The sequence below is a fragment of the Stegodyphus dumicola genome, chromosome 3, assembly GCF_044657685.1.
Source record: "Stegodyphus dumicola isolate Sdum_Otavi_A_Nest chromosome 3, ASM4465768v1".
NCBI classification, from domain to species: Eukaryota; Metazoa; Arthropoda; class Arachnida; order Araneae; family Eresidae; genus Stegodyphus; species Stegodyphus dumicola.
The window spans coordinates 233,206,479-233,232,730 of record NC_140770.1 but is presented as its reverse complement, the minus strand read 5'-3'; the positions used below and the strand labels follow the sequence as shown (position 1 = coordinate 233,232,730).

The window sequence follows — 26,252 nt, the reverse complement described above, 5'->3', positions numbered from 1 at the left end:
GGAAAAGAACTATGTTAAAAAAAACTGGTGTTAATTTAAAGCTTCCCTTATGCAAATGAATTTCTCATCCACTCCCAAGTAATATCTTTTAGAAGTGAATGCTTCAGAATAGCACTATCAACAAATCTCTTCAACACTTTAAAGCATTTGCTAATATTTATATCTTTGAAAAGATCCATTTAAAATAATAAGGTAATTTAAATAAAATAAAACAAAAATTTTTTGCTCATTTATTTTTTTAAGTTAATGCAGCCTTATATGTTAGGCTTGTACGAGGGCAATTCGGAAGCTAACCTCCATTTCACTATAAATTAAAAACCTCGCATAGAAATTATTTTATTTACATCTGAAAGGTACAGCTGTCCTCTATTTTTCAACATAGTCATTATGTACATTCAAGCACTTGTTATAGCATTTTACCAACTTATTAATACCCTCTGCGTAAAACTCAGCTGCCTGTAATTTCAACAAACTTGTCATAGCAGCTTGAACTTCCTCATTATCAGCAAAGTGCAGTGCCATAAGCCACTTCTCCATTGCAGGGAACAGAAGGCAATCAGAAAGAAAGAAATCCGGTCTGTAGGGGTATGTTGAAACATGTCCTGTTTAAATTGGAGCAAAAGATGAGCCGGATGTTATCGTGCAGGAACACAACTTCCAGTAGCCTGATTTTCCAGTGCCTGCCTCACAGAAAATAGTCTAAGAAATGTCTTAAAATTGCTGTGAAAGTTCCGAGATTACGGATCTGATGGATTTTGTCGCCATTTTGTTTGACGAGATAATCACTCCCATCAGATAGCCTCCCACTCCTTGATTCATCATAAATGTTTGTTCTTCCTTCTGTGAAAAATGTCACCAACTGATGCACTACACCTTTACTCATTATGTTTGAGTGCTATGCAACACACAACTTATGATTAATGTCTGCCACTAACAGTTTTTTGCCCAAAGAAATCATATTACTAATCATACCTTCATCCTGGCAGGAATTTCAATGGCAGTGCACATTTTATAACATGCAAGGCAGTATGACACTCTCAATAGGATAGCAAGAAGCTTACTGAATCATAGATTGCTTGTTGTAACAATGGTTGCGCTCCTTCCATTACTGCTAGTGCCTACAATGGAAGTTCGTTTCTGAATTCCCCTTGTATGAATAATTATCTTAATAATACCATTATATTTGAATAAAATACAATATTGACACTGCTCTTATAATTTAAATATGTCAACAAAGTACTGACAAAGTCCTTCACTAGTACCAAAGCCATTTCTCAAACAGGCAATAGAAATTCTCAAAACAACTGTAAAAGATAATGAAAGTATTTGAAAATGACTCACAACTACATTCACTAATATTTTTAAATACATAGTAATAAGAAATCTCAATAAATAATCTACAAAAAAGGAACTGTTATGGTATTGTAATCGAAATAAAAGCAAACATGTCATTGCAGTTACTGCAGTTGATGAAAAGGGAAAAAAAAATGTTCTGAAGTTTCTATTAAATCGGAAATAATGATACCTAGCATCCTAGAGTCAGTAAAGCAGACAGAAAGTACAGTCAAAAGTCTTTAATCCGGACTCGTCGGGACTTTGGCGATTCCGGATTATAGATCATCAGTTTAAATCTGGTAGGATGGCATGCAGAAATTATAAAATTAAAAATATGAAACCGTAATTTATGAATTAAAGAGCAATTATGATCTAAAGAGTATCAAAATTTACAAAAAAAAAAAGCTTAATATTTGTTTACTTTATTTCTTTCAACGTGCGCATGCGTAAAACATACATTACACATAGTCGAAATTAGAAAATTGCAACCAGAAAACTATTTGATGTGTATTCATGATATTTATAATGACAAGGAATTTGATTTAAATCATATCAAAGATGGAGTACATCGAGATGAAATACTACATTAGTAAGGAATTATAAGTCGAATAAAATAAAAACATCTGCCCTGAAGATAAGGATAGTGCTGACAGATCAACTTCTAGTTCATTGCGGGCCGCGACATTCCCCCCTCCCCCCGGCAGAGCAGCATGAAATTGATAAACAGATTTCAGAATGGTTAGAGAAACAAAGGATATGCCTTTATCCATTTTTTGCAGCAATTCCACTTTTTGTTTGATGGACATCGAAACATGCTTTCACTTTGTAGATCCTTTGGCAGCTTCAGAATCGGAAATTCTTCTTCACATAATCGAAAGTTCAAGCTTACTTTTATAAAATTGCTCTAACAGTCTGCAAAAAATAATAAGCCGGGTCCAATTAGAAAAGTAAGGAACAACGCAATCTGCAACCTTAACTGAAATAATTAGATAATTTTAGCTTAGCTTATACTGTCCGTTATACATTAAACGCACATGCGTAAAGGTACCATGCACATGCGTAGACGCATTATGCTTGTACGCATGCACAGAAAGTTTGTAGCTTTGAGGTCTGGATTATAGATCATTCCCGATTATGGACGTCCAGATTTAAGACTTTTGACTGTATAAGCTTGTACATATCTCCTATGAAGCTATATATTTTTTTTAACGTGCAACTTACTGTAGTAATGCTATAAAATGTCTGTATGGATGAAAAAAGATGGAAATTCCATATGAAATGATTTACAAATACCATTTAAGAAAACAAGAAAATTATTTATTACACTACTAATTAAATGGTAGGAACTTAGTTACTGCACATTAGCAACTGCATCATCCTTAGAAAATTTCCCCCCTCCCTGAGCTTTTCCTGCTTAATAAAAATTGAATAAATTTACTTAATTATTTATCATTCAGATACAAATAAAAAAAAGATTTAAAAAGTATTTTTAGTTAAATTTAGAATTTTTTAAATATAAATAATAATTTTGCAAAGACTTCAGTTTAAGATTTTATCTTATATTTTTCTTGCAATTAAATATTTAAATAATGTAATTATATTTACTTGTTTGGCACTGTTTTCAAAAAGGACAAACTGTTGGCATTGGTCTAATCTCTTTTTTCGGGCTGTCCAATGCTCTAAAACTTTATTTTCCTGATTCAAGAGTTGTTCAAGAATACCTTTAAAATCAAAATTTCAAATAATCTTTTAACAAAATCTCGCAGACTGTTGAGTTTATATGCATGTACACACACAAACATATGTTTAAAGAACAAATTCAATATAAATTAAATAATTATGAAAAATATCAATAAATAGTATTAATACAAGAATTACTGATGATTAACACACATCTATTTCCACCAAAGAAGAAAAACCCATCATTTGATAGATTGGTAGCTCTAATTTCAGTAAATGAAAAGGCAAAATTAACTCTCAAGCAAGCTATAGATTTAATAATAATTTATTCTGAAGATTTTCATTTTTTAAGCTTTTATCAAAAAATCCATATAGAAATACACTGTTGGTCATTAAAATTGCAACACCATGATGGAAAACAAGTACAAAATAGTTATTTATTGTACATAAGCAGTATGTAATGAAAACAAAATAATTAAATTTGTAAGCAGTTTTGGGATTTACAGGGGAGTGAAATTAAAAGAAACAGCTGACACCCCTGGCACCTAAAACGGCCCTTACCTGGTTAGCTGGAGAGTATTAGTATTAGCTGGAGAAAGGTGCAGGCCAGACTGCTAGCAACTCATGACCAGATGTTTTATATGGATGACAGATCTGGAGACCATGCAGGCTAGGGCAGCAATTGAATACCCTGTGTATAGAAGAAGGTCAGAAAACAACAAGCAACATGTGGTGTGGCATTATCTTGTTGGAAGATGGCGTTCAGCAGGCCTCAAAGATAAGGCACAAGCAATAGACGTAAGATGTCAGAAATGTACTGATCTGATTACCACCGATTCGAACTAGAAATGTGCATGTTGTGTACCCAATGGCTGCCCAAGCCATCAGACCAGATGCTGATATCGAATGCAAGCAGTGACGTGCGGTTTCCTTGGAGCCTCCAGTTACATATATGGCCATCAGAATACTGCACCCAGAACTGGGACTTGTCTGAAAAGATGACATTGTGCCACTCCTGTATCCAGCTTTGTTGTTTTTTCACACCAGAGTCACCGTCTCTTTCTATGCTGTATTGTCAAGGAAAGACGAAGTAATTATCACTACCTTGATAGTCCATGCTGGTGCAAACAGCGACACACCGTACAAGTGGATACTGGGCGTGCTGCAAACATGTCCATTTCTTGTCTAATGGTCCGTGATGTGGTTGTACAGTTTTGCAGGGCTTACTGCACAATATATCTATTCTCTCAGGTGTTAGTCAGTTAGTTATGGTAGACCATTGAGATTCTGCATGCTATTCAATATGACAATCAGCAGCCCATTGATTCCATGTTCGCATGATAGTGGTTGGATGTCGACCGTGCAACGGCAATATCACAGAATGATAATAGTGCTTCAGATGTCTCAATGCGCTGAAATACTAATCATTTGCATATCCCAACCTCTTCTTCCATTCATGTGATTATGACCTTCTTCAGAGTATTCCTTCCTGGTGGTGCAATTTTAATGGCAAGCAGTGTAATTAGAAATTTACTTTATGATATTTATTAAAATACATATAACATATGTATATATAAAATACATACAAGAGATTTATATTATATAAATCCTATTAATAACAACCTCTTGAAATCAATAAAAATATGCAGCTAATAAAGGCTTGAAAATTTGAGATTAACTTGGATCATTATATTTTCTCATGCAAAAGAAAACAAATTGAAAAAAATAGTAAACTGTGAAAAATTAAAAAACTGCCAATTACAACAAAAGCAAAAAGTCCACAATGGAGAAAAAAATCAGTAATAAATCTGTTTAAAATAAATAAACACAGAAGCACTATCCTAAAAGCAGGACCAGCTCTAAGAACAGGTGAAACAGGAAACAGTCTATGGCATCAAACTAGGTTACAAGCAACAACTAAAAGGCTTTGAATGTATTAATGTGTTTAATTTATATAAGGTGGCAAATGAAGCTGGGCCTGCCTAAGAAATATGCATAATACTGAGATTCTGCAAAGAAAGGAAATTCGAAAACAATGTACTTAATCCACAATTTTTTCTTCAAAAAAGTAGGACTGAAAATTAGTTGTGGAAGGGAGGAGAAACAAAGAGGTTATGCTTTTGACATTTATAGTGATCAGAATGACAAATTTGAGAATCAAAACAAATCAAGAATGATACACGTAAAAAAAAAGAGAGAGGGGATAAAATTACATATGGAGAATTTTCACCAAAAGTAGCTAAAGGTTTCATTTCCTTAAGTATTTAGCACAGATTTCCAATTACAAAGCACATATTTCTAATTACAAAGTTTCTCTAAATACAGTATATAATTTTATGAGAATGGTTTAAGTATTCCAGGCAAAATGCTTTGAAAATTAAAAATTTAACTTTTCATTTGGTTTCTGTTGTACACAAAGCCCAGCTGGAAAATGTTCATCTATATATATATATATAAGCGGCTTAATTGTTTGTCGCCGATAGTTTATTGGTTGCTTGCATAAATATAAATTGTTTTATTCTCCATGCAGTGCAGCATGTGACTAAATTTAACATCTATATATAATAGAATTCGGAAATATGCAACCAGCAAAAACCGGCAACGATGAAAAAACAAATAAAATGAAATAAATAAATATCTTTATTATATGCGGCTAAGTGTTTGTTTGTCGCCGATAGTTTATTGGTTGCTTGTGTAACTGTACTAGTCAATGAGGTGAAGTTGCCATGGCACAGAGTTGCCATTTCAATTGAGACGTAGACAATTTCCTGTAAAACTTTGCCTTTGCGATGACCATCAATAAGCCTCAGGGCCAAACGCTTAAAGTGTGTTGGCATTTTTTTACCTGAGCCTGGACATGGTCAACTTTAGGTTGCCTGTTCAATAGTTCGTGAAAGAACGGATGTAAAATTAAAAATAACTGATGGTCCTCTCTGCAAGGTGAGCTTAAAAATGGTGGAAAGAAACACGAGAAATGTTGTGTACAAAGAGATCTTTGACATGTGAATTAACATTTTATTATTTAAATCACCTTTATTTATTGAGCTAGCGGTGGCTCTTAACTGTACCGCCAGTGGTTTCTTTCATTGCACTTTACTTTAAGCAATTAAGCAAGTAGAAGGAGGAAAACCCCATGGGGCAGTAAGCAAAGGGGCGTCCTCGCCGCCTGCCCTAGGCCTTTTTATCTTTTATTTTGATTTTGGTACTTCTACTTTCAGTCCTAAAAAAAGTAACTATGTTATACTAAGCTACATCATTTCAAAATTAATCAAGATCATACAATCTTACAGAATACCACAATGCAGATACCGCTCAGCCAATACCTCAATCAGATTTCAATTGAGAACCAAAACTTTTTGATTCTCTCGCACAGTTCTGAATGCATCTCACCTTTTTTACTTTGCTTGCTTTGTGTTAGGGTGCACTGCTTAACTTTCTCATCCATTGTATGTGCCAAAATGTATTAAACTTTATAAAATGTGGGGTGCAGATTGCACTCATAATGATATGTGAATCAGAATATGCACCGCAGGGACTTGCAGAAAAATAATGTTGAATTTACGGCTACATTTGTCTGCAAGTTCCACCATTCTACTATGCAGTTACACCTTCTACATGGCAGCACTATCTTCTCAGCCATGATTTAAAACGATTTTTGTCTTCTCTCCACATCCTAAATTATTATATTTATACATAGAGCACATATTATTCAAAAATTATGAAAAGAAAATAACATATATACCTTTAACTTTATTTTCTGAAACTTTATGATTAACTTCAGTATGTGAACTATAATACTGCACACATCGAGAACTGTACTTCAGGAATGTTTCTGCAGTGCGCCGAGCAAGGGTGCAAGCTTTTAAGAAAGCTTCTTTTTGTTCTTGATGTTTTGTCAAGAGTTGAGACACCAGAGATACTTTATCTTGATTTTCTTTTGCATCATTACTTTCACTACTGCTACCACACCAATCTTCATCCCTTCGATATTCTCTTTCTAAACTATCCAGAACGGAGCACACCTTCAAAAAAGCAACACTTAAATGTAGCATAAGATATATTATTTTAAATATGAAATCACAATTCATCTAAACATTAAATAATGTAAACTATTTTAAGTTATGAAAATTTAATATCAGTGCAGATACTGCAAGCATTAATATTAATGAAAGTAAAATCACTAAATTTAAATGAAAAATGAAAAACTGAAATTATGGATATATTAGAATTTAATTTTTAGCCTCTTCCTAAAGTGTATAAATAAATAAATACAGTTCATAAAACAGATGACACCTGAGGTTTAGCAATATAAAATAATATTGAAATCATAACACTAATCTAAAAAATTTCTTATTTTTAATAAATTTCAGCATGATAATCACAAAGTATTAAATTACCATATGAACAAAAACAAAAATAGAGGGGTGAGAGTTTTATGTGATTTACATGGGCATACCACAGTCTCTCTCATGATTTAGCCATATGAAGAAGAAATATACTAAGCTTTCAACTTTAAATGGTTTATTGCAAAGTAAAATTAGAAAAACAGGATAATTGTATTTATAATTTCACAGATAAAAATTAGAGAACTGTGATATTTTTATTTCAGCATAATATGAATGAAATCTAAATTCTTATCTATAAAAAAATTATTACACTAAATCATTTCACTGCCCCTCCCTCCACTTTCTATCATATTTAATGCAAAATTTCCATCCACATGTTTGTCATATATATATATATATTGTGTGTGTGTGTATCATATATATATATATGTATCTATTATATTAAAGAGAGAAAGGGAGACAGATATATATATTTAAAAAGGTACTTAAAAACCATACCATTTGGCAGTTTTGTTGGGGTGGAAGGGAATATTGGTATCAGGTGTCTTCAGTTTGGAGCCTTCCTTAGCAACTAAACTTAGCAGACGCAAATATTTTAGAATTTAGGAAAGCACTAGGCAACAAAATTTAGTCAGTTTTTAATTTTTTATTAAACAAAAATTTCCTTTCTACGATCTAGAACAATTTTTACAATTTTCTATACTTGTCTCTGATAAAATGAGGAGAAAATAAAGAGAAGATGAACAAGTACAGAGACAGATATATATATATTTAAAAAGGTACTTAAAACCATACCATTTGGCAGTTTTGTTCGGGTGGGAGGAAATATTGGTATCAGGTGTCTTCAGTTTGGAGCCTTCCTTAGCAACTGAACTTAGCAGACGCAAAAATTTTAGAATTTAGGAAAGCACTAGGCAACAAAATTTGGTCAGTTTTTAATTTTTTATTAATCAAAAATTTCCTTTCTATGATCTAGAACAATTTTTACAATTTTCTATACTTGTCTCTGATAAAATGAAGAGAAAATAAAGGGAAGATGAACAAGTACAGAGAAAAACTTCTTAAGATTAAAAGATCAAAAATAAAAAATTCAAATACTTTTGTTTCATCCTGTTCTTTTAAAATCTTTTCAAAAAATAAGAACTTCATCAAAAACTTAGTGTAAATCATCACAGTGTTTTTTCATAATAAAGTCCTTTTTCATTTAAGTCATATTTTAATGGAATCTTTTAGAATGATATGTCTATACATTTTGCCTAAACTTTCCAAAGTGCAAAGTCAAAAATTCAAAAGAACAATTATATATCATATCAACTCTGCAACAGTAAAAAGCCAGAAGCTTTTTGAAAAAAAAAAAAAAAAAATTCAGGAAAGAAAATTGTAAAGTGAACTTTACAGAGAAAACTGAAACACATTTGGATATCCTGAAGCAATTACATGGGGAACACTCTTATGAAAAAATATAAAAAGACAAATGAAATTTATTTTTAAATAATTACAGTAGCTTTCTTGCTTTTGCTAAAAAGTATTTTCGAAGCTGTGATCAACATTTATTTTCTTGCTTAATTTTCACAATTAAAATATTCCTAAATTGCCAGAATAGAAAGTAATGCTACTTTAAAATATAATTTGGGAAAATGAAATACAATTTCAGTACATTATCATTATTTTAATCATATTTATCAATGTTATTATGTTTGTAAAAGTAAAAAATCTGATGTGTACACCACATGACTTCCTTGTACGGAATATTAAATTATACGCATTTTTTTTTCTTGAATTTCATTTAAATTGATTGGATTGATTTAAATCTACTTCGTCAACAGCGCATAAACCACAATAGAATAAATGCACTCTTTAAAATTCACTCTAGTATTTGTTTACTATGAAGACACTCTGATTGCACAAAATTTATATCATTTGAAGAATTATCTTATTGTTGCCACATTTTCTATTCAAATACTATAATAAAGCTAGAACAATGTATGAGAGAAATTAAGCAAACAAAACAGAAAAGAAACAGTTTTTCACAGACGATTTAATATTTCTTATTCAATTAATTCAGTTCTTACTTCGCGACAAGGCAAAAATACATAAAACTCAAAATATCTGTATTAAAAAAAATTATGAAGTAAATCTTAAACACTTATTTCTTCGAAAAAATTCCAGAAAGGATTAAGCATGATTTAATTCGCAATAATAAATGGAGGCGTTATATTTGTTGTTGCGAACCTTAGTCTCTCTAGATTGGCAACAAATCTACAATTCTGCTGTTTCAAATGCAAACAAATATGTCCACCATGTTATTTAAAACTTAACCGCACTTAAATAGCTTTTAAATTGTTGATAATTGTACAAATATTGCTTCCAGAATTACGAAAGGCATAAAAACCTTAACCGGAAGATAAAAACAACATAATTCAATCATAATCCAAGCAAAAAATGTACAATTTACAAACATATAAGAGTAAAGAAACTGAGATCACTGTGCCGTGTAACAGAGTGGATATATATATAAATATAGTATTTGTATATGTTTGGTGCGGCCGATTGCAACCAAAATACGAGGTGCACATCTACATATTATAGCAGTCCTATATACAAAATTTCAACGTTCTGAGGCTACTCGTTTTTGAGTTATGTGAGATACGTACGTACGTCTGTACATACGTTCGTACAGACACCAAGAAAAATTCTCTTGAGAATTAATTTAAAGCAGTTTTATAATTTTTTTTGAGGAAACGAGTCTTTTATTCTGTCCTTACGTACAGATATCACGCAAAACCATCGTTAAATTGCATTCGATAGTGGTCAAAAGGGATATTTTCGTTGAAATATGCTGCCTGAAACTTTTCGCGATTACAATACTTCCTTTTTACTTCGTACAAGGAAGTAAAAATTGTTAAAAAATTTGGAACTCTGCAATCCAAAATTTTGCATACAACTTTTATTTTAAAATCACTGGAATGTTGGCAAATGCTAAAATTTAGCACAGCATAACAAATGTAGTCATTTCCAACACAAGAAATATTTTTTTTTGATGTAATATATTATGAACTTTTCATTCCCCAAAAAGAAATAATTTCAAAATGCTTACGTTCAATCAAGGTAAAGGCCTCCACCCAGCAACTTGAGTAAACACCATTTATTAAGGTTGAATTCAAAAGATAACCATCATGTACGTATTTGTCAATAAATCGAAAAAAGGAAAAAAAATTCAACCGAAATGTTTATTCTCATTCAAAATGGCACACGAGTAAAATTATGGACCTTTAATGAAAGATTTTGGCAGAAATTAAGTACTAAAAATCATTTCCAAAACCATAAGGATTTTAAGGACCTATTCTCCACACATTATGCATCTACCTTAATAAATGTAATTCACACCCACACAAACACACACCAAAAAAAAAAACTTATTTTTATATGCTGAGAATACAAATAAGTCTTTGCCGTTTGACAAAAAATAGTGGCACCAGTAAATTATGGTTAAAATTGTTTGATGTAAAATGTCATATTGTAATTGGACATCTGCTAACAACATATTAAATTAACTCTAAAATATTAATCATGTATCAGCATCATGTATTTATTTATTTATTTTGTGGGGGTGTAAAAATGTCGAGCTTTAAGATGAATGAGCATTATTTGTGGGAACCTTTGATTTACTTCTTTAATTGAAGAAATCTGCAGCTGAGGTGTATTAATTGCTTGTAGAAGAGGCTGCCTTGAGTGACAGAAGTTGTCATCATTGGTTTCAAGAGTTTAAAAATGGTGATTTTGATTGTCACAACAAAATGATGAAAGTGTACAAAGATTTGGCACTGGAAGTAGTATTGGATAAAGATTTGGGCCAAACACAAATAGCACTTACATTAGAAGTGACTAAACAAGCAATTTCACGTTGGTTAATATCACTGGGAATAATTTAAAGACAAAGATATTGGGTTCAATATAACCGACAATGAGAAACTTAGAATGCCATTTTTTACACACGACAGTAAGGATTTCTTTTTGACATCTTAGAGTTTACATTGATGAAAAATGGATACACTATGATAACCCAAAGAAGAAGAAATGATGAGGACCACCTGCCATACTTCAAATTAGCAGCCAAACCAAATATTCATGGGAAAAAATCACATATATATGGTGAGATCAACTTGGTGTCATGTATTACAAGTTGCTCTAACCAAACAAAAGCATTACTGGGGGTTCTCTGTCAAACACAATTGCTGAGATTGAGCTGAGCACTCAAAAGAAAAATGTGCCCACTACTACTCCAGATATGACAAAATTATTCTCCTGCATGGTAACGCTCATCTACATGTTGTGGCGCCAGTCATAACCTACTAGGAAACACTTAAAATGAGGAGTTTTTCTCCTCCCGGCTGTATTCATCAGACATTGCTCTTTCTGATTACTACTTGTTTCAATAGATGATGCATGGCCTGCCTGAACAGCGCTTCACATCACATGAAGATACAAAAAATTAGGTTGATTTGTGGATAGCCTTGAAAGAAGAAGTTCCTTCTGATGCAGTATGGATATGCTGCCAGAAAGATGGGGAAAAGGTAATGGCTAGCAATGGAAAATCAGTTAAATAAAACATAATGTACCATTCTTTCACAATAAATGCCCAGTTTTTTATAAAAAAAAAAGTGACAGAAACTTATTCATACCCCTGATACCATATAAAAGGAAATACTTCTTAATTAAGACACAATAACACGCCGAATAAATACTAATTCAGAAGTCAAACAACAAAAATCAGCGTTATACCTACAAAAATACTTCTTAGTTCATAAACAAAGTAAGTACATTACTTGTTCAGCAGTTTTATAGAAATTTAGAGAAGCTGTAGTTAATTTATGTCTATCTTCAGCATGTGTCATCAACTGATGCCAGCTGGAATTCACATCATCACAGACTGCACGGATACTTGAAGGATCATAATGATTAACTTGAATAAGGGATTCAGCTCTCTGTTGCACCAGCACGGCACTTGAATGAGTTTTCTAGTTTGAAAATGTGATAAAAATAATTTTGTAATAAATTTGAAATACAATAACAATTTCAAAATGCTTTCTTTAAAACAAAATCAATTTGGTATAAATATCTTTGAAATGAAAATTTAATAACATGTTTATTGCCTATCAATATAAAATACATTCACTACACTTTATATTTAAAAAATTCACATTTTTCTGAAACAATACAAAAAATTCGATACAAAAATGCTGCAGGTGATTTTAAATTGTAGTTCAAAGTTTTAATGGTCCAATACACTTTAACAGACTAACATTGCAAATTAATTTTGCATCAGTTTTAGGGGATAAAAGAATGTTTCACTGCAAACAAAATGAAAAAAAGAAAAAAATTGATATCTAAAGCTTCAAAGATGCATGAAAACATGAAAAATTAAATAACTTTTCTATTTAAATGCATTTATAATTCCATACTTTAAGATTTCTTCAATTCCAAATAACATTTAAATTCTTTATTCCCGATTTGGTTTTCAGAAACTTTTCTAGTGTATCATTTTTTGTCATACAGTCTACCATAAAATGGTAATGTGATTAATCTTTGCTTTGAAAGTTTAATTTGTTATTTTCTAAATTCTCCTTTTTATGGTAAATTTTCTGGCAAGAAATAATGCTAAAATATGAAATTGGAAATATTTAAATACTTTAAAATAATTTAGTTTAAATACTTTGTTTACAAATAATTACATATTGTTACGAATTTGGTATTTAAAAAGCTAATATTAGTTCAATTATAAATTAATTGGTTTTATTTCTCGCGCAATGCAGCGCGTGACGAATATTAAAAGAAAGCTAAGCCGGAAAATTGAAAATACAAGAGCGCGTGCATTAAATAAATAAATATCTCTTTTTGATTTCGAGAAAGTACTGGAAAATTCTAGCGCGTGATTTTAAAATCTTATAAAAGGAGGAAAACATCTCAGTTTGTAGTAGTTGCTTAGTTTGTTGTTGTTTAAAAAAACTACTGTTGTTGATTGTAGCGAATTCGTGGATTAGCGTTCTTTAGCTGTTTTGAATTACGTTCTATTGGACATTTGAGTGGTTAAAAGAAAACTACTGTGAGATATTGTAATACTGCGTGATAATTTGAGAAAATTTAAGCATTTTTGTTGTGATAATAATAAATTTTTGTTCATTTTTTTCATCGGACTTGTGCATTCATTTCATAACGAACCCGTACGCACGCAACAATTTTTGGTGTCAGGAGTGGGGTTTGAATGCCAATAACAAGAGCGATGGAAGAACAATTCAGGCAAATGATGATTGCATTTGCTGCTTTCCAAGAAAAGATGGAAGGGGCCGTCAAATCCGTTAAGGAAGAAATGAAATTGGGCCAGGAATCCGTTAAGGACGAAATGAAAGCCGTTCAAGCTGGTCAAGAAAAGATTGAAGCATGTCAAGAAGAAATGAAAAGAGAAATTACCTGCATAATAGAAAATAAATTTGAAGCTTTGGAAGGCAGAATTGACACAGTTGAAAATAAAGTTGGACAAATTGAAGAAAAAGTTTCTTTCGTAAAAGATCAAATTGAAGAAAGAGTTTCTTCGGTGAAAGAAAAAATAGAAAAAAAGTTTCTTCTGTAAAAGAACATATAGAAGGGAGAGTTTCGGCTGTGGAGGAACGAATTGAAGGAAGAGTTTGTGCCGTCCAACACCAAGTCGAACAACAAATTGATGAGAGAGTTTCTGCAGTTGCCAAAGAAATGGAAACATTAAAGAAATTCGTAGCGACGGCAGGGAGCAAGAATGATGATTTTAAATTCTTACCGATGCCTGCTCGTCCATTTCTGAAGCTATCCACATATTATGGGAAGACATCCTGGCAAGTGTACAAGACCCAGTTTTCTATCGTTGCGGATGCGAATGGATGGGATTCCCAAGCTAAGGCCTGTCATCTCGCCGCTTCTTTAAGAGCCGACGCAGCGGATATCCTTCAGACTCTTCCCGAAAACAAAAGGTTAGATTTCGAAGCTCTGTCCAGCGCTTTGGAGCTGCGCTTTGACAAGAAATGTTTAAAAGACTACAGCAGGCTTTAATTAAAATCCCGTCAACAGAAGCCCACTGAATCACTTCAGGAGCTCGCCACGGATGTTGAAAGGCTGTCACATCACGCCTTTTCGGAGTGCCCGACAGAAACAAGGGAAATCCTGTCCCTGCAATATTTCATCGATGGCATCCGGGATACTGAAATACAAAAAGCTCTACGAATGGCGGATGTAAAAGATTTAAAAAGCGCTCTAGTGTACGCCATGATATTCGAGGCAGCCCAGCAAGCCACTCGTCGAGACCGCCACCCAGTCAGAGCTGCTCAAGTCCAGGAGCCAGGGGATCAAGTCACCGCTCGTCTAGACGATTTAACTAGACAACTGAACGCCTTGAGACGGAATATTGGTGAGAAGAAACCGACCGTTAAGTGCTGGAACTGCGGTGCTGAAGGACACATACGATGAAAATGCAGAATACCCCAGGGTACGGATGTTAAGACCGCTTCTAACAAGCAGCAGGGAAACTAATTAGTGGCCATCTCGCGGGGCGGAGGTTGCCAGATAATGAAAAGCCCCAGTTTAAAGCGCTTCAGATTTCTGCAGTGAGAGGCGGCAGTAATGGACTTTTCATAATAGGACATATTAACGGAGTCCCCTGCAATATGACGATAGACACAGGAGCCAACGTTACCATCATCCGAAAAGATTTGGCTCAACAACTGGAAAGCAAACTTATCTGGACGCCGCCCTGCGTTACCCTACAGACTGTGTCCGGTGAGAAGATCGACATCAATGGGAAAGTAAATGTTAACATCACGTTTGGAAGTGCCGCTTACCATCACACGGCATATGTAGCAGAGATCACTGATTCTTGCATACTCGGATTGGACTTTCTAAGGAAATACAATTTTTCCTTGGACTTTAAAAATAACGAATTGCATTCTGCGTCTGAGGACATAACGTTATTTGGAATTAATAATGAAGAAGTTAAATCTGTCCACAGAATCATAGCACAAGACAATATCACAATACCGGCAAGAACAGAAATTTTACTCCCTGGATCTATAGCCGAAAACAGAGCTTTCCGCTACGGCATCATAGAATATCCCAATAACTGTAATAGCCCGAAAGGAGTACTAGTAGCCTCAACACTCGTCGACCTATTGAGAATGGTTATCCCGGTGAGAGTTGCCAATGTAACTGAGAAGGCGAGAGTTATTAAGAAAGGCGATGTGGTTGTAGCATGTACTCCAGTAACCAGCGTTGAAAGAAAGAGCAATATCCAAGAATCCGTGTCCTCATCAGAGAGCATTACATCGGAGTTATTGCAGAATGCGCAATTGAACGATGAAGAGAAGAATGCTGCCGATCGCGTCATCAAAGATCTTCAAGTTGTTTTCTCCTGCTTGTCTTCTGACGTGGGTCGAACTAGTTTGACACAACATAGAATAGATACCGGCGATCATCCCCCGATCAAGCAACATCCAAGACGTCTACCGTTTGCTAAACAGGAAGAGGTGCGAACACTGTTAAAAGATATGGAAGAAGGCGATGTCATCGAGCCTTCAGCGAGTCCATGGGCATCTCCCATCGTTCTCGTCAGAAAGAAAGACGGCTCAACAAGATTTTGCGTTGACTATCGCCGGTTGAATGAGGTTACGAAGAAAGACAGTTACCCTCTTCCTAGAATTGACGACATTCTAGACACTCTTTCTGGAAGCAAGTGGTTCTCAACACTTGATTTAAAGAGTGGGTATTGGCAGGTATAAATACAGCCTGAAGACCGAGAAAAGACGGCATTTACTACGGGACAAGGGCTTTGGCAATTCAAGGTGATGCCGCTTGGACTGTGTAATGCGCCGGCAACATTCGAACGTCTTATGGAGACTGTTTTGAAAGGTCTTTCCTACGAAGCCTGCCTGATATACCTGGACGACATCATCATCGTCGGAAAGAGTTTTGAAGAACATTTAGAAAATCTTAGGAAGGTGCTTCAGAAACTGAAAGAAGCCAATCTGAAGCTGAGTCCCGCTAAATGCAAATTGTTCCGAAAGGAAGTGACTTACCTGGGACTTGTCATCCCTGCAGAAGATGTGCGCTCGGATCCTGAAAATGTATCAGCAGTTAAATCCTGGAAATGTCCCAAAAAAATGTTCATCAGCTGAAAAGCTTCCTAGGACTTTGGCACCTACTATAGGAGATTCGTGAAGGACTTTTCTTCCATCGCAAGACCCCTTCACAAGCTGACAGAGAGCAAGCAAAGATTCTTGTGGACAAAAGAATGCGAGGATGCATTTAACAACTTAAAGGAGGCTTTAACATCTGCTGCAATCCTGACGTATCCTCAGCTCGACCGACCATTTATTCTTGACACCGACGCGAGCAATGAAAGTGTCGGTGCTGTTTTGTCCCAAGAAATAGACGGCCAAGAACGTGTATTGGCCTACTGGAGCAAGTGCCTGTCTAAACCGGAGAGGAATTATTGTGTCACCAGGAAAGAGTTGCTCGCCATAGTCAAAGCCGTAGAACAGTTTTATCACTATCTATATGGCAGAAAATTCCTGCTCCGCACCGATCATGCATCATTGACCTGGCTTTTAAATTTCAAGAATCCTGAGGGTCAAATAGCCAGGTGGATACAGAGACTCCAAGAATATGACATCACTATCCGTCATCGTAAGGGATCATCACACAGAAACGCCGACGCCCTGTCTAGAAGATCTTGCCAAGAAAGCTGCCGATATTGTTCCAGGGTGGAAGCGAAATACGAGCTGCTGACTCCGGTCGCAAGACAAATTACAACATCAACATCGGCTGATCGAGAACCGTGGAGTGATGATGAAGTCAGGAAAGACCAGCTGGAAGACCGCGACATTAAACCGATAATTGATTTAATGGAGTCATCAACCAGAAAACCTACCTGGCAGGACATTTCTATCTGTAGTCCTACAACCAAACAGTATTGGGCACTCTGGGATTCACTTCACATTCGAAACGGCGTCTTATACCGGAAATTTGAATCGGATGATGGGAAGACGTTCCGATGGCAGCTGATACTTCCAAGATCCCGCATTCCTGATGACCTTAAAGAACTACATAACAGCTCTACGGGAGGTCACTTTGGAATAATGAAGACCTTACAAAGAGTTCGTGAGCGCTTTTACTGGAATAATGCAAAGGATGACGTGCAAAAGTGGTGCCGATCCTGCGATGCCTGTGCAGGTCGGAAAGGACCGAAGAGACGCAGCCGAGGCAAGCTGCAACGTTACAACGTAGGGGCACCTTTTGAACGTATCGCCTTTGACATCTTAGGACCTCTGCCATGAACTGCTGATGGCAACAAATACATACTCGTTGTCATTGATTACTTCACCAAGTGGCCTGAAGCGTACCCTGTTCCTGATCAAGAGGCTGTCACAGTAGCTGAGGTAATGATACAGCACTGGATTTCCAGGTTCGGAGTGCCTCTTCAGTTACATTCCGATCAGGGAAGGAATTTTACCTTGGCAGTAATCAAAGAACTATGCAAACTACTCGGCATTGACAAAACTCAAACGACGCCATTGCATTCCCAGTCGGACGGCATGGTAGAGAGGTTCAATCGAACTATCCTTAATAACCTCTCATTAGTGGTTTCCAGAAACCAACAGGACTGGGACAAGAAATTACCACTCTTTTTACTGGCTTACCGCAGTGCTGTCTACGAGACTACCGGCTATTCTCCATCACAAATGCTCTTCGGTCGTGATCTTCGTCTGCCTTGTGATCTATTGTTTGGCCGCCCTCCGGATGCTCCTTCATCGTCTGAGGAATATATTCAAGATCTCCAGGCCCAGTTTGAAGTGATGCACAACTTTGCACGAGAGCGAGTCAACTTGGCGACGGAAAAGATGAAGACCCGATACGACACAAGAGCTACTGAACATCAATTCCACGAAGGAGACAAGGTGTGGTTGTGGAATCCGACTCGACAGAAAGGACTTTGTCCGAAATTACAGTCAACTTGGGATGGCCCGTACACAGTCCTAAACAGGCTGAATGACGTCGTGGTTCGGATTCGTAAGTCTTCGAACTCTAAACCTAAAGTCGTTCATTACGACAGGTTAGCACATTACTATGGCCATAGTACATAATGTAAATAATTGTAAATAGTATAAGACCATGGTCCTTTTTGTTTATAAATGTGTATTTGATTTGATTTGTATTTAGTATTTGATATGCATTTAGTATTTGATTTGTATTTAGTATTTGATTTGTATTTAGTATTTGTTTTTGTATTTAGTATTTGATAGCATTTGATTTGTTCAAGTTAGTTATTGCATTTATTGTTTATATTGTTTGATATTGTAATGTAATGTTTATGCCTCAGTTGCATTTATGCCACAGTTGTAAATTTAGCTTCCTGTCCAGGGATTGTACTGCCCGGGACGTGCAGTCCTTGGGAAGGGGGCAGTGTTACGAATTTGGTATTTAAAAAGCTAATATTAGTTCAATTATAAATTAATTGGTTTTATTTCTCGCGCAGTGCAGCGCGTGACGAATATTAAAAGAAAGCTAAGCCGGAAAATTGAAAATACAAGAGCGCGTGCATTAAATAAATAAATATCTCTTTTTGATTTCGAGAAAGTACTGGAAAATTCTAGCGCGTGATTTTAAAATCTTATAAAAGGAGGAAAACATCTCAGTTTGTAGTAGTTGCTTAGTTTGTTGTTGTTTAAAAAAACTACTGTTGTTGATTGTAGCGAATTCGTGGATTAGCGTTCTTTAGCTGTTTTGAATTACGTTCTATTGGACATTTGAGTAGTTAAAAGAAAACTACTGTGAGATATTGTAATACTGCGTGATAATTTGAGAAAATTTAAGCATTTTTGTTGTGATAATAATAAATTTTTGTTCATTTTTTTTCATCGGACTTGTGCATTCATTTCATAACGAACCCGTACGCACGCAACAATATACTTCTCTGAAAACTTTTACGACAAAGAGGCAATTCACAGCAATATAATACAGCAGCATTCACCCTGGAAACTGCCTAGGCATGGAAGTAAAACAAGCCCCACCCCCAATAAAAAAACTGAAAAGATTTTAGCCCAAAAAGGCTCTTTAGAAGGACAAAAAGGAGATGGGGGCCCTTTAGAAGCTCAAACGAGCCTAAGAAGTCCCTTAGACCAAAAGGGATCTTTAAAAGTTTTAATATTTTTTTCAGCAGACATTGTCAATAGCCCAGGTGGAATAGTGAAACATTTTATATGATATTAGGTGAATGTGCATTTAGACTAACATGGGAATGTTATATATCTTTTGTATATTTAATTAGAGAAAAAATACTAACTTCACTCTATAAAAATTTGTAATCTTTTTTAATTAGATATATCACGCATACATGCATTTTTATTTAAATAAATCAGATTAAACAGTAAATAAATAATATTCTAAATACCCCATTATTTTGACACAAAATCGGACTGTTTCTGAAATGACATAACAAGAATTTTCCAAATTTTGATTCAACAACTCAAATTATGCCAAACTGCTAAGTTTTGTAAAAATTGCACAAGTAGTTTTTAAAAAATTAGCTCTCAAAATTTTAGCTCCTTAATGTTAATTGAATTTTATACATATTTATTAATATCTCTTTTTTATTAAACTTATTTGATTCTTCTTTTCCATTTTGAAATTTAGCTTCATTCCAAATAAAATTCATCCATTTCTTATGATTAATTTTTAAATAAATTTTATAAATTAAGAAAAAATTTAAATTATAACCTATAAAATGTTTGCCATTATCTTAAAGTAGATGTATTTCTAAGCATACCTGCAGAAAATTAATTTTTATTCAATGTTTTAATTTATTTTTGTGTCTAAATTTTGAATAAAAAACTTCAAAATTTCCTACGATATACGTGAATTTACATATTGACGCGTTTTGAAATTTGGTATATTTGTTATAAGCACTAATGATGCCAAATGTGGTTTACGCACTCTGTTAAAATTATATGAAAGTACGAACAATGGCTTTTTTTTACAATGCTCATTTTAACAATGGCTCATGTACAATGAAAAAAAAAAAGGAAAGGAAAAAAGGTTGCTATAAATTAAGAAGTTCACCACGTGAATTATTCTTGATGCAAACTGAAAAAACTGAGCAAGATAAATTTTTTAATTTCTCCAAAAATTTCTCATAAAAAAACTACAAAATTGAATATCTAGGCATAATTTGAGTGACAGAATTGAAATATGGAAAAAAAAATTATAAGTCATTTTAGAAAAAGGTCAGACTTTGTGTCAAAATAGCTATATATAAATCTAATATATATCCTAAGTCGTATTTTTGAAATGCAATTTGAATTTCGTCAAAGTGAGTGATTTGAATTTCGAAGTGACAAAAAAAAGTCCATCACTTGTTTTGCAGCGAACTGCAATGGTTTCAATATTCGAGATTTTGCGGAGAAAGGGGAGAACCTCCCAACCTTCGTACTGTATAATGTTTTGGCCAAAAGAATGAAATTATTTTGACTATTCGATTACTTTCCCTTTATTTAAGCCATTTCGAATATTATTCCTTAGAAAGCTATCTGTGTTAAAACACAACCATTTTTGGAAGTTTACTATACTTTACTATACTTTAGAGTTACTACAACTATGTTATTATAAACATTCATACATATGCTCATAATATAAGCATAACAATCATAATAAACACGAATATGAACTGTCCAAGCAGAACGAGAATGCAAATTTTTAAGATCTTGATAGAAATTCAAACGTGTGTAGTATTTCGGTGGGAGGAAAAGAATGCCGAATGTAGCGGAATTTTCTACTACTTTCGCAATTCTTTGACCAATAGAACGACAGGCACCTGTCTGTACTCTTTGTGCACACCAAAGGTTATGTTAATGCAGAGAAAGGAGGAAAAGCTATTTTCGGGAGTATGACTCACCATCTGACATTCCATATTAGGAAGAAAAGTTGTTTAGTTTCGGCTTTGGTACGGGGGAAAAATAGTGCGTTCATAATAATAATAATAATAATAATAATAATAATAATAATAATAAAAAAAGCCTTTAAAGAAAAAGTAAGCACCTATAAGGGCCTTTATATTTTATTTTCAAATATAAGGACTTATAAGCACTTATAAGGACCGCTACGAACCCTGTCGAATGAAAAGTGGGAACGACGCAAAATCATATTTCCAGACTGATAGTTCTTTTTATAACTTATATACTAATAGCTTACAAGCTTGTTTGCACGATGTGAGAAAACTGCAGTTATATGCTGTCCAAAAGCTTTGAATTGCATGACTCGCTGCTAAAGGATATCTGATCAGTTTTCTTGTGCTCTAAGGATACAGAAGAATTATTTAACCATTCATGATGAAAGGGCATAAAAAGACCATCTGAGTCATTCTACTTGTGACTGAATGAATATTCAGATGCTTGAGTTCCTGAATGTACTCATTGTGACTGAAGAGTTTGCTTCCACAAATACCACCATACAAACAAATTTGGTACTACCTGTGCAACTATCAAACAGTTTGCAACTATTGCACTTAACCGACACCAGTTAGCCAACAAGACATTTAGCCGACAGGGACACTTAGCCGACATGGACACTTAGCCGACAGGACATTTAGCCGACAAGACATTTAACCGACACGGACACTTAGCTGACACACTTAACCGACAGGTCATTTACCGACAAGACACTTAGCCGAAAAGGACACTTAGCCGACAGGACATTTAGCCAACAAGGACAGTTAGCCGACAGGACATTTTGCTGACACAGAGAGTTAGCTGTCAAGACATTTAACTATGGGACACTTAACTATCAACACATTTATTCGACAGGACACAAAGCTGACAGTAACGTTTAGCTGGCACATACCCAATAATTGTTCAGACTTACTATCAATTACAAATTTCTTGACTTCTCTGTAAGTTCAATATTTAAGTTATTTTTTCACTATCAGTAAAATTCATTTTTCGATTCTTAAAGATCTCATATATACTTTTAATTATTGTGTTAATTTAGCACTGTTTGATATGTATCCATGGACCTTATAAGAAATAGACCAACCCAAATGGGTTTTCTCCCTTGCCTTGGCGTATTGCCGGCTATCACCTTGACCACATCCGGAGGAGTAGGGACGACTTGCAGAAACTTAAAAATAGTTGGCTATTGCAGCGCGTATAATTTTCAAGAAAAAGCTGGTGATAGCACCTCATTTCACAAATTACAATTTTTAAATATTTTTATTTTTGAAACTGAGATTGATTTTTAAAAATTTAGCATGTTTATCAAGCGTAATTAATGTTCTAAATAATTATAAAGCTGTGACATGCTTTCATGTCTGGATATTTTTTAGCTTTTCCTATGCTGTAAGGAAATTTGTATCCCCTTCTTTTAAAAAATAATATTTTAAATCTGAACTAATAGAAAAATTCAAACAAACAATTTTCTCTTACAATTTTTATGCTTTCTATTGGCGTAAAAAATACCAAAATCGAAAAAAATGGATTTTTGAAAGTTTTGGATTAAAATTCTTATTTGTACTGCTTTTTTAAAAGTATATCTGAATATTATAGCATAATATTCTACAAAGAAGTTTTATTTCAATAATATTTCATAATACATCATAGTGATTAACACTTTTAACACTTTAATAATTTTTATGCATTTATTCTAATGTTAAAAATTGTATTTAACTGTAATAATTAATTGTGCTAGTATTTTATAGTGATTATTTTTTTTAATTTATACCTAGTTCTGCATAAGTTTTCTTATTTATTGCTAATTTATTTTATTAACCCAAAGGGGCGGCAGCTCAGAAAAGCTATTAGTTTCGAAAAGGCATTTTGCTTTGTTTCACTATAAATGACCGTTTCACTTTGCAAACTGTTGCCATCAAATATTATCTTCCTGTAATATATTTAAAGAAATTAAATAATGAAGAATCTGCATGAATGCATGTATGTTTCTCTCGCACTGTGAAAAAAACAAAATTAAGAATCATAAAATTTTGAATAACGTAATCCTCCACCCGAACATGGGCACCTAGACGGCCTAATTTCGAATTTGTTTTAATCTATTTGATATTTTGTAACTTTAACGAAGTTTTGATTAAGAAACTTAACGAGTTTAAAGCAAGCAATAGCATGATTAAGAAACTCAACGAGTTCAAAGGAAGCAATGGCAACCGTTGCCATTGCTTGCTTGAGAAAATAACAATCTCCAGCGTGGAAATTCTAAAGATATGTCATTCTCAAATATTTTGTGATATTGTTCTTGAATTAAATTTTTTGTGGTTTACTCGCGAAGAACATAAGAACATGATGTTTAATAAATAAAGGTAACACGCAAAACGTTACAAAAACGCTCCTTTGGGCGTAATCTAAAATTATATTGCTTCCAGAGTTTATCCTTTTTTTCCCCTCATTACACTCAAAAAAGTTTATGCTCTGAATTTTATGAATTACTAAAATAAATAATCATCTTGCAATGTTAATAATAATTGATCATATAATCAAATAAATGATCGTCTTGTTATGTTATAATAATTTTAGAAACTACTGCCTGAAACTACTCATAAAACCAAAGAAAATTATCAGATCTTGTTTAATTTACCTTATTTGTTTCAAAGCATCATATGCTATCAGTATTATTTAATTTTACTTTATTTTTACACAAAAATAAGTTCATAAGTTTTGCGTTTACAATTTTTACCGTTTTACTAAAGTAAAGAAATTTATACAAGAATTACGCTTGAAAAAAATGTGCAAAATGCAGTAAAACGTGCTTTTATGAGATATATTAAATCTTGTTTGCAAAAACTGGGACTTTCATAATCTCATCACTTATACAATGTATCACACTTAATAATTAAAAACAGTTATGTGATACAAACGCCAGCGGTTTCCGTGTTAAAGTAAGCCAGATCGTCCCTACTCTTTCATACGGGCCCACCAGCGGCCGAGCGTTAACGTCGCTGAACACTGCTAGTTCGGTTCGAGATTCGAATCCCTCGAACGGGCTGGCTGCATGTGTGTTCTCGTGGTTTTTCCCATGTGTGACGTATATTCGAGCCAGTTTCCCTTAAAAAGTCCTCCACGAAGGCATCCCTTTATAAAGCGCTGAAATTTCTCGTCAGGGAATATGAATGAAATTTCGAAAGGAAAAAAGAATATTTTTAGCTAAGTACGGCGGTCACTTAATTACATTTTAATGTGAGATCTTCAAAAATTATCCATAAAGCTTCTTCATTTAATCAACTGGGTTCTTTTGAACACTTTCACTTCATTAATAATTTTTCTTGTTTATTTAATGATATTAATTTTCCAATCTCCTTCTTCCAAATGCTTTCAAATTTTTAATACCTTTATGTTTCATTACTATTTTACACATCACATCATGTTACATTCTTTCCCTTACAAAATCGTTTGGCTCTTCCCACTAAGGAAATTTCCTTTCCCTGTCATAAGAAATCTGAATAATGCAATAAAAATTATTGTTATTCTTGAATTATACTTTTTATGGAAACATATGGTGGTGAGGGTTAGTTTAGCAAATATATTTTATTTTGTTATTAAAAACAATTTAAAAAGTTAATTTTTAAGACAAGCAAAGGTATAAATTATTTGTGACCTCTGTAATTTGCATTTCATGCCACCATTCTTGAGATAAAAATTCTAACATTTTATTGACCACGTCTCTCGCTTAAAATACTTACTTAGGTTAATGTTTATAGCCCTAAACTAGTGCATAATGTTTAATTTAGAAGTAAAATATTCTTTAAGGTTTTGTTTTATTCATTTTTGAGAAATTTCAGCGCTTTTTTCAATTTGGCCAATGTACACCAAGCAGCACGATACATATCAAACAATGCTAAATTAACACAATAATTAATAGCACATATGAGATCTTTAAGAATCGAAAAATGAATTTTACTGATAGGTGAAAAATTGACTTAAATATTGAACTTATGGAGTAGTCGAGAAATTTTGTAATTGATAGTTTAAACAATTTTTTGGTACGTGTCTGTTAAACGTCACTGTTGGCTTAGTAACCTGTTGACTAAATGTCTTGACAGGTAAGTGTCCCGTAGCTAAATGTCCTGACGGTTAACTTTCTGTGTCGGCCAAATGCCTTGCCAGCTAACTGTCCGTGTCGGCTAACCATCCGTGTCGGCTAAATGTACTTGTCGGCTAAATGTCCTGTAGGCTAAGTGTCCGTGTCGGCTAAATGTCCTGTCGGTTAAGTGGTTGTCGGCTAAGTGTCATGGACCCATTGCTTGAGCACTGCTATTCAGGTACGATTTTCAGTAGCTTTCAGTGCTGGCACCATATAATTTCTTCTTTTTATCTGCTTTCATCAGATTCATACTTTTGGAACTCTTTGCTATATTAGAGGAAAAAATTATTTTCTTTTGACTTATATATATATATATATATATGTTAAACTGACCACTATGTTTATGTATAATTGTAGAGACTGATAACCTATATTTAACTTTGGTTCAATGAAACCATTTAATAGAGACAGTGGTTTTTAAGGATGAAAATAAAATATTTTTTGCTATAAATTTCACTGAATTAAATTAATATCTTCAATGCACCACCAAAATTGGTAGAATCTCTGGGATGTTTGAGTTCAGATATGATTTAGTTTGGTTGGCAGAAATGGGAATCACAGTATCCTGTCATCCAGTGGCATGAAACTGTATGAAAGACATTAAATTTTGAAGTTTCACAGCAATGCAGATAAGGGACAGTACATTATGTGAAATCCTGAAAATCACTAAAGCTAAATACAAATTATGACATTTTAGATTTGCATAATTATATTCAAGACCTGTATAAAGGCAAA

General features: G+C 33.9%; 1 protein-coding gene across 3 annotated transcripts in view; it reads right to left on the bottom strand.

Moving 5' to 3' along the window:
* Window positions 1–26,252, bottom strand: part of trio (trio Rho guanine nucleotide exchange factor) — a 220,188-nt gene that overhangs the window by 91,596 nt on the left and 102,340 nt on the right. For all 3 annotated transcript variants that reach the window (XR_015040424.1, XM_085813909.1, XM_085813910.1), the window contains exons 21-23: window positions 12,188–12,379; window positions 6,758–7,037; window positions 2,941–3,056 (exon numbers count right to left, since the gene is read on the bottom strand). Coding sequence is in view for 2 of the 3 variants with exons in the window: in XM_085813909.1 (XP_085670035.1) it covers window positions 2,941–3,056; window positions 6,758–7,037; window positions 12,188–12,379 (588 nt within the window). In the remaining variant the exon portion in view is untranslated. The remainder of the gene's footprint in view (window positions 1–2,940; window positions 3,057–6,757; window positions 7,038–12,187; window positions 12,380–26,252) is intronic.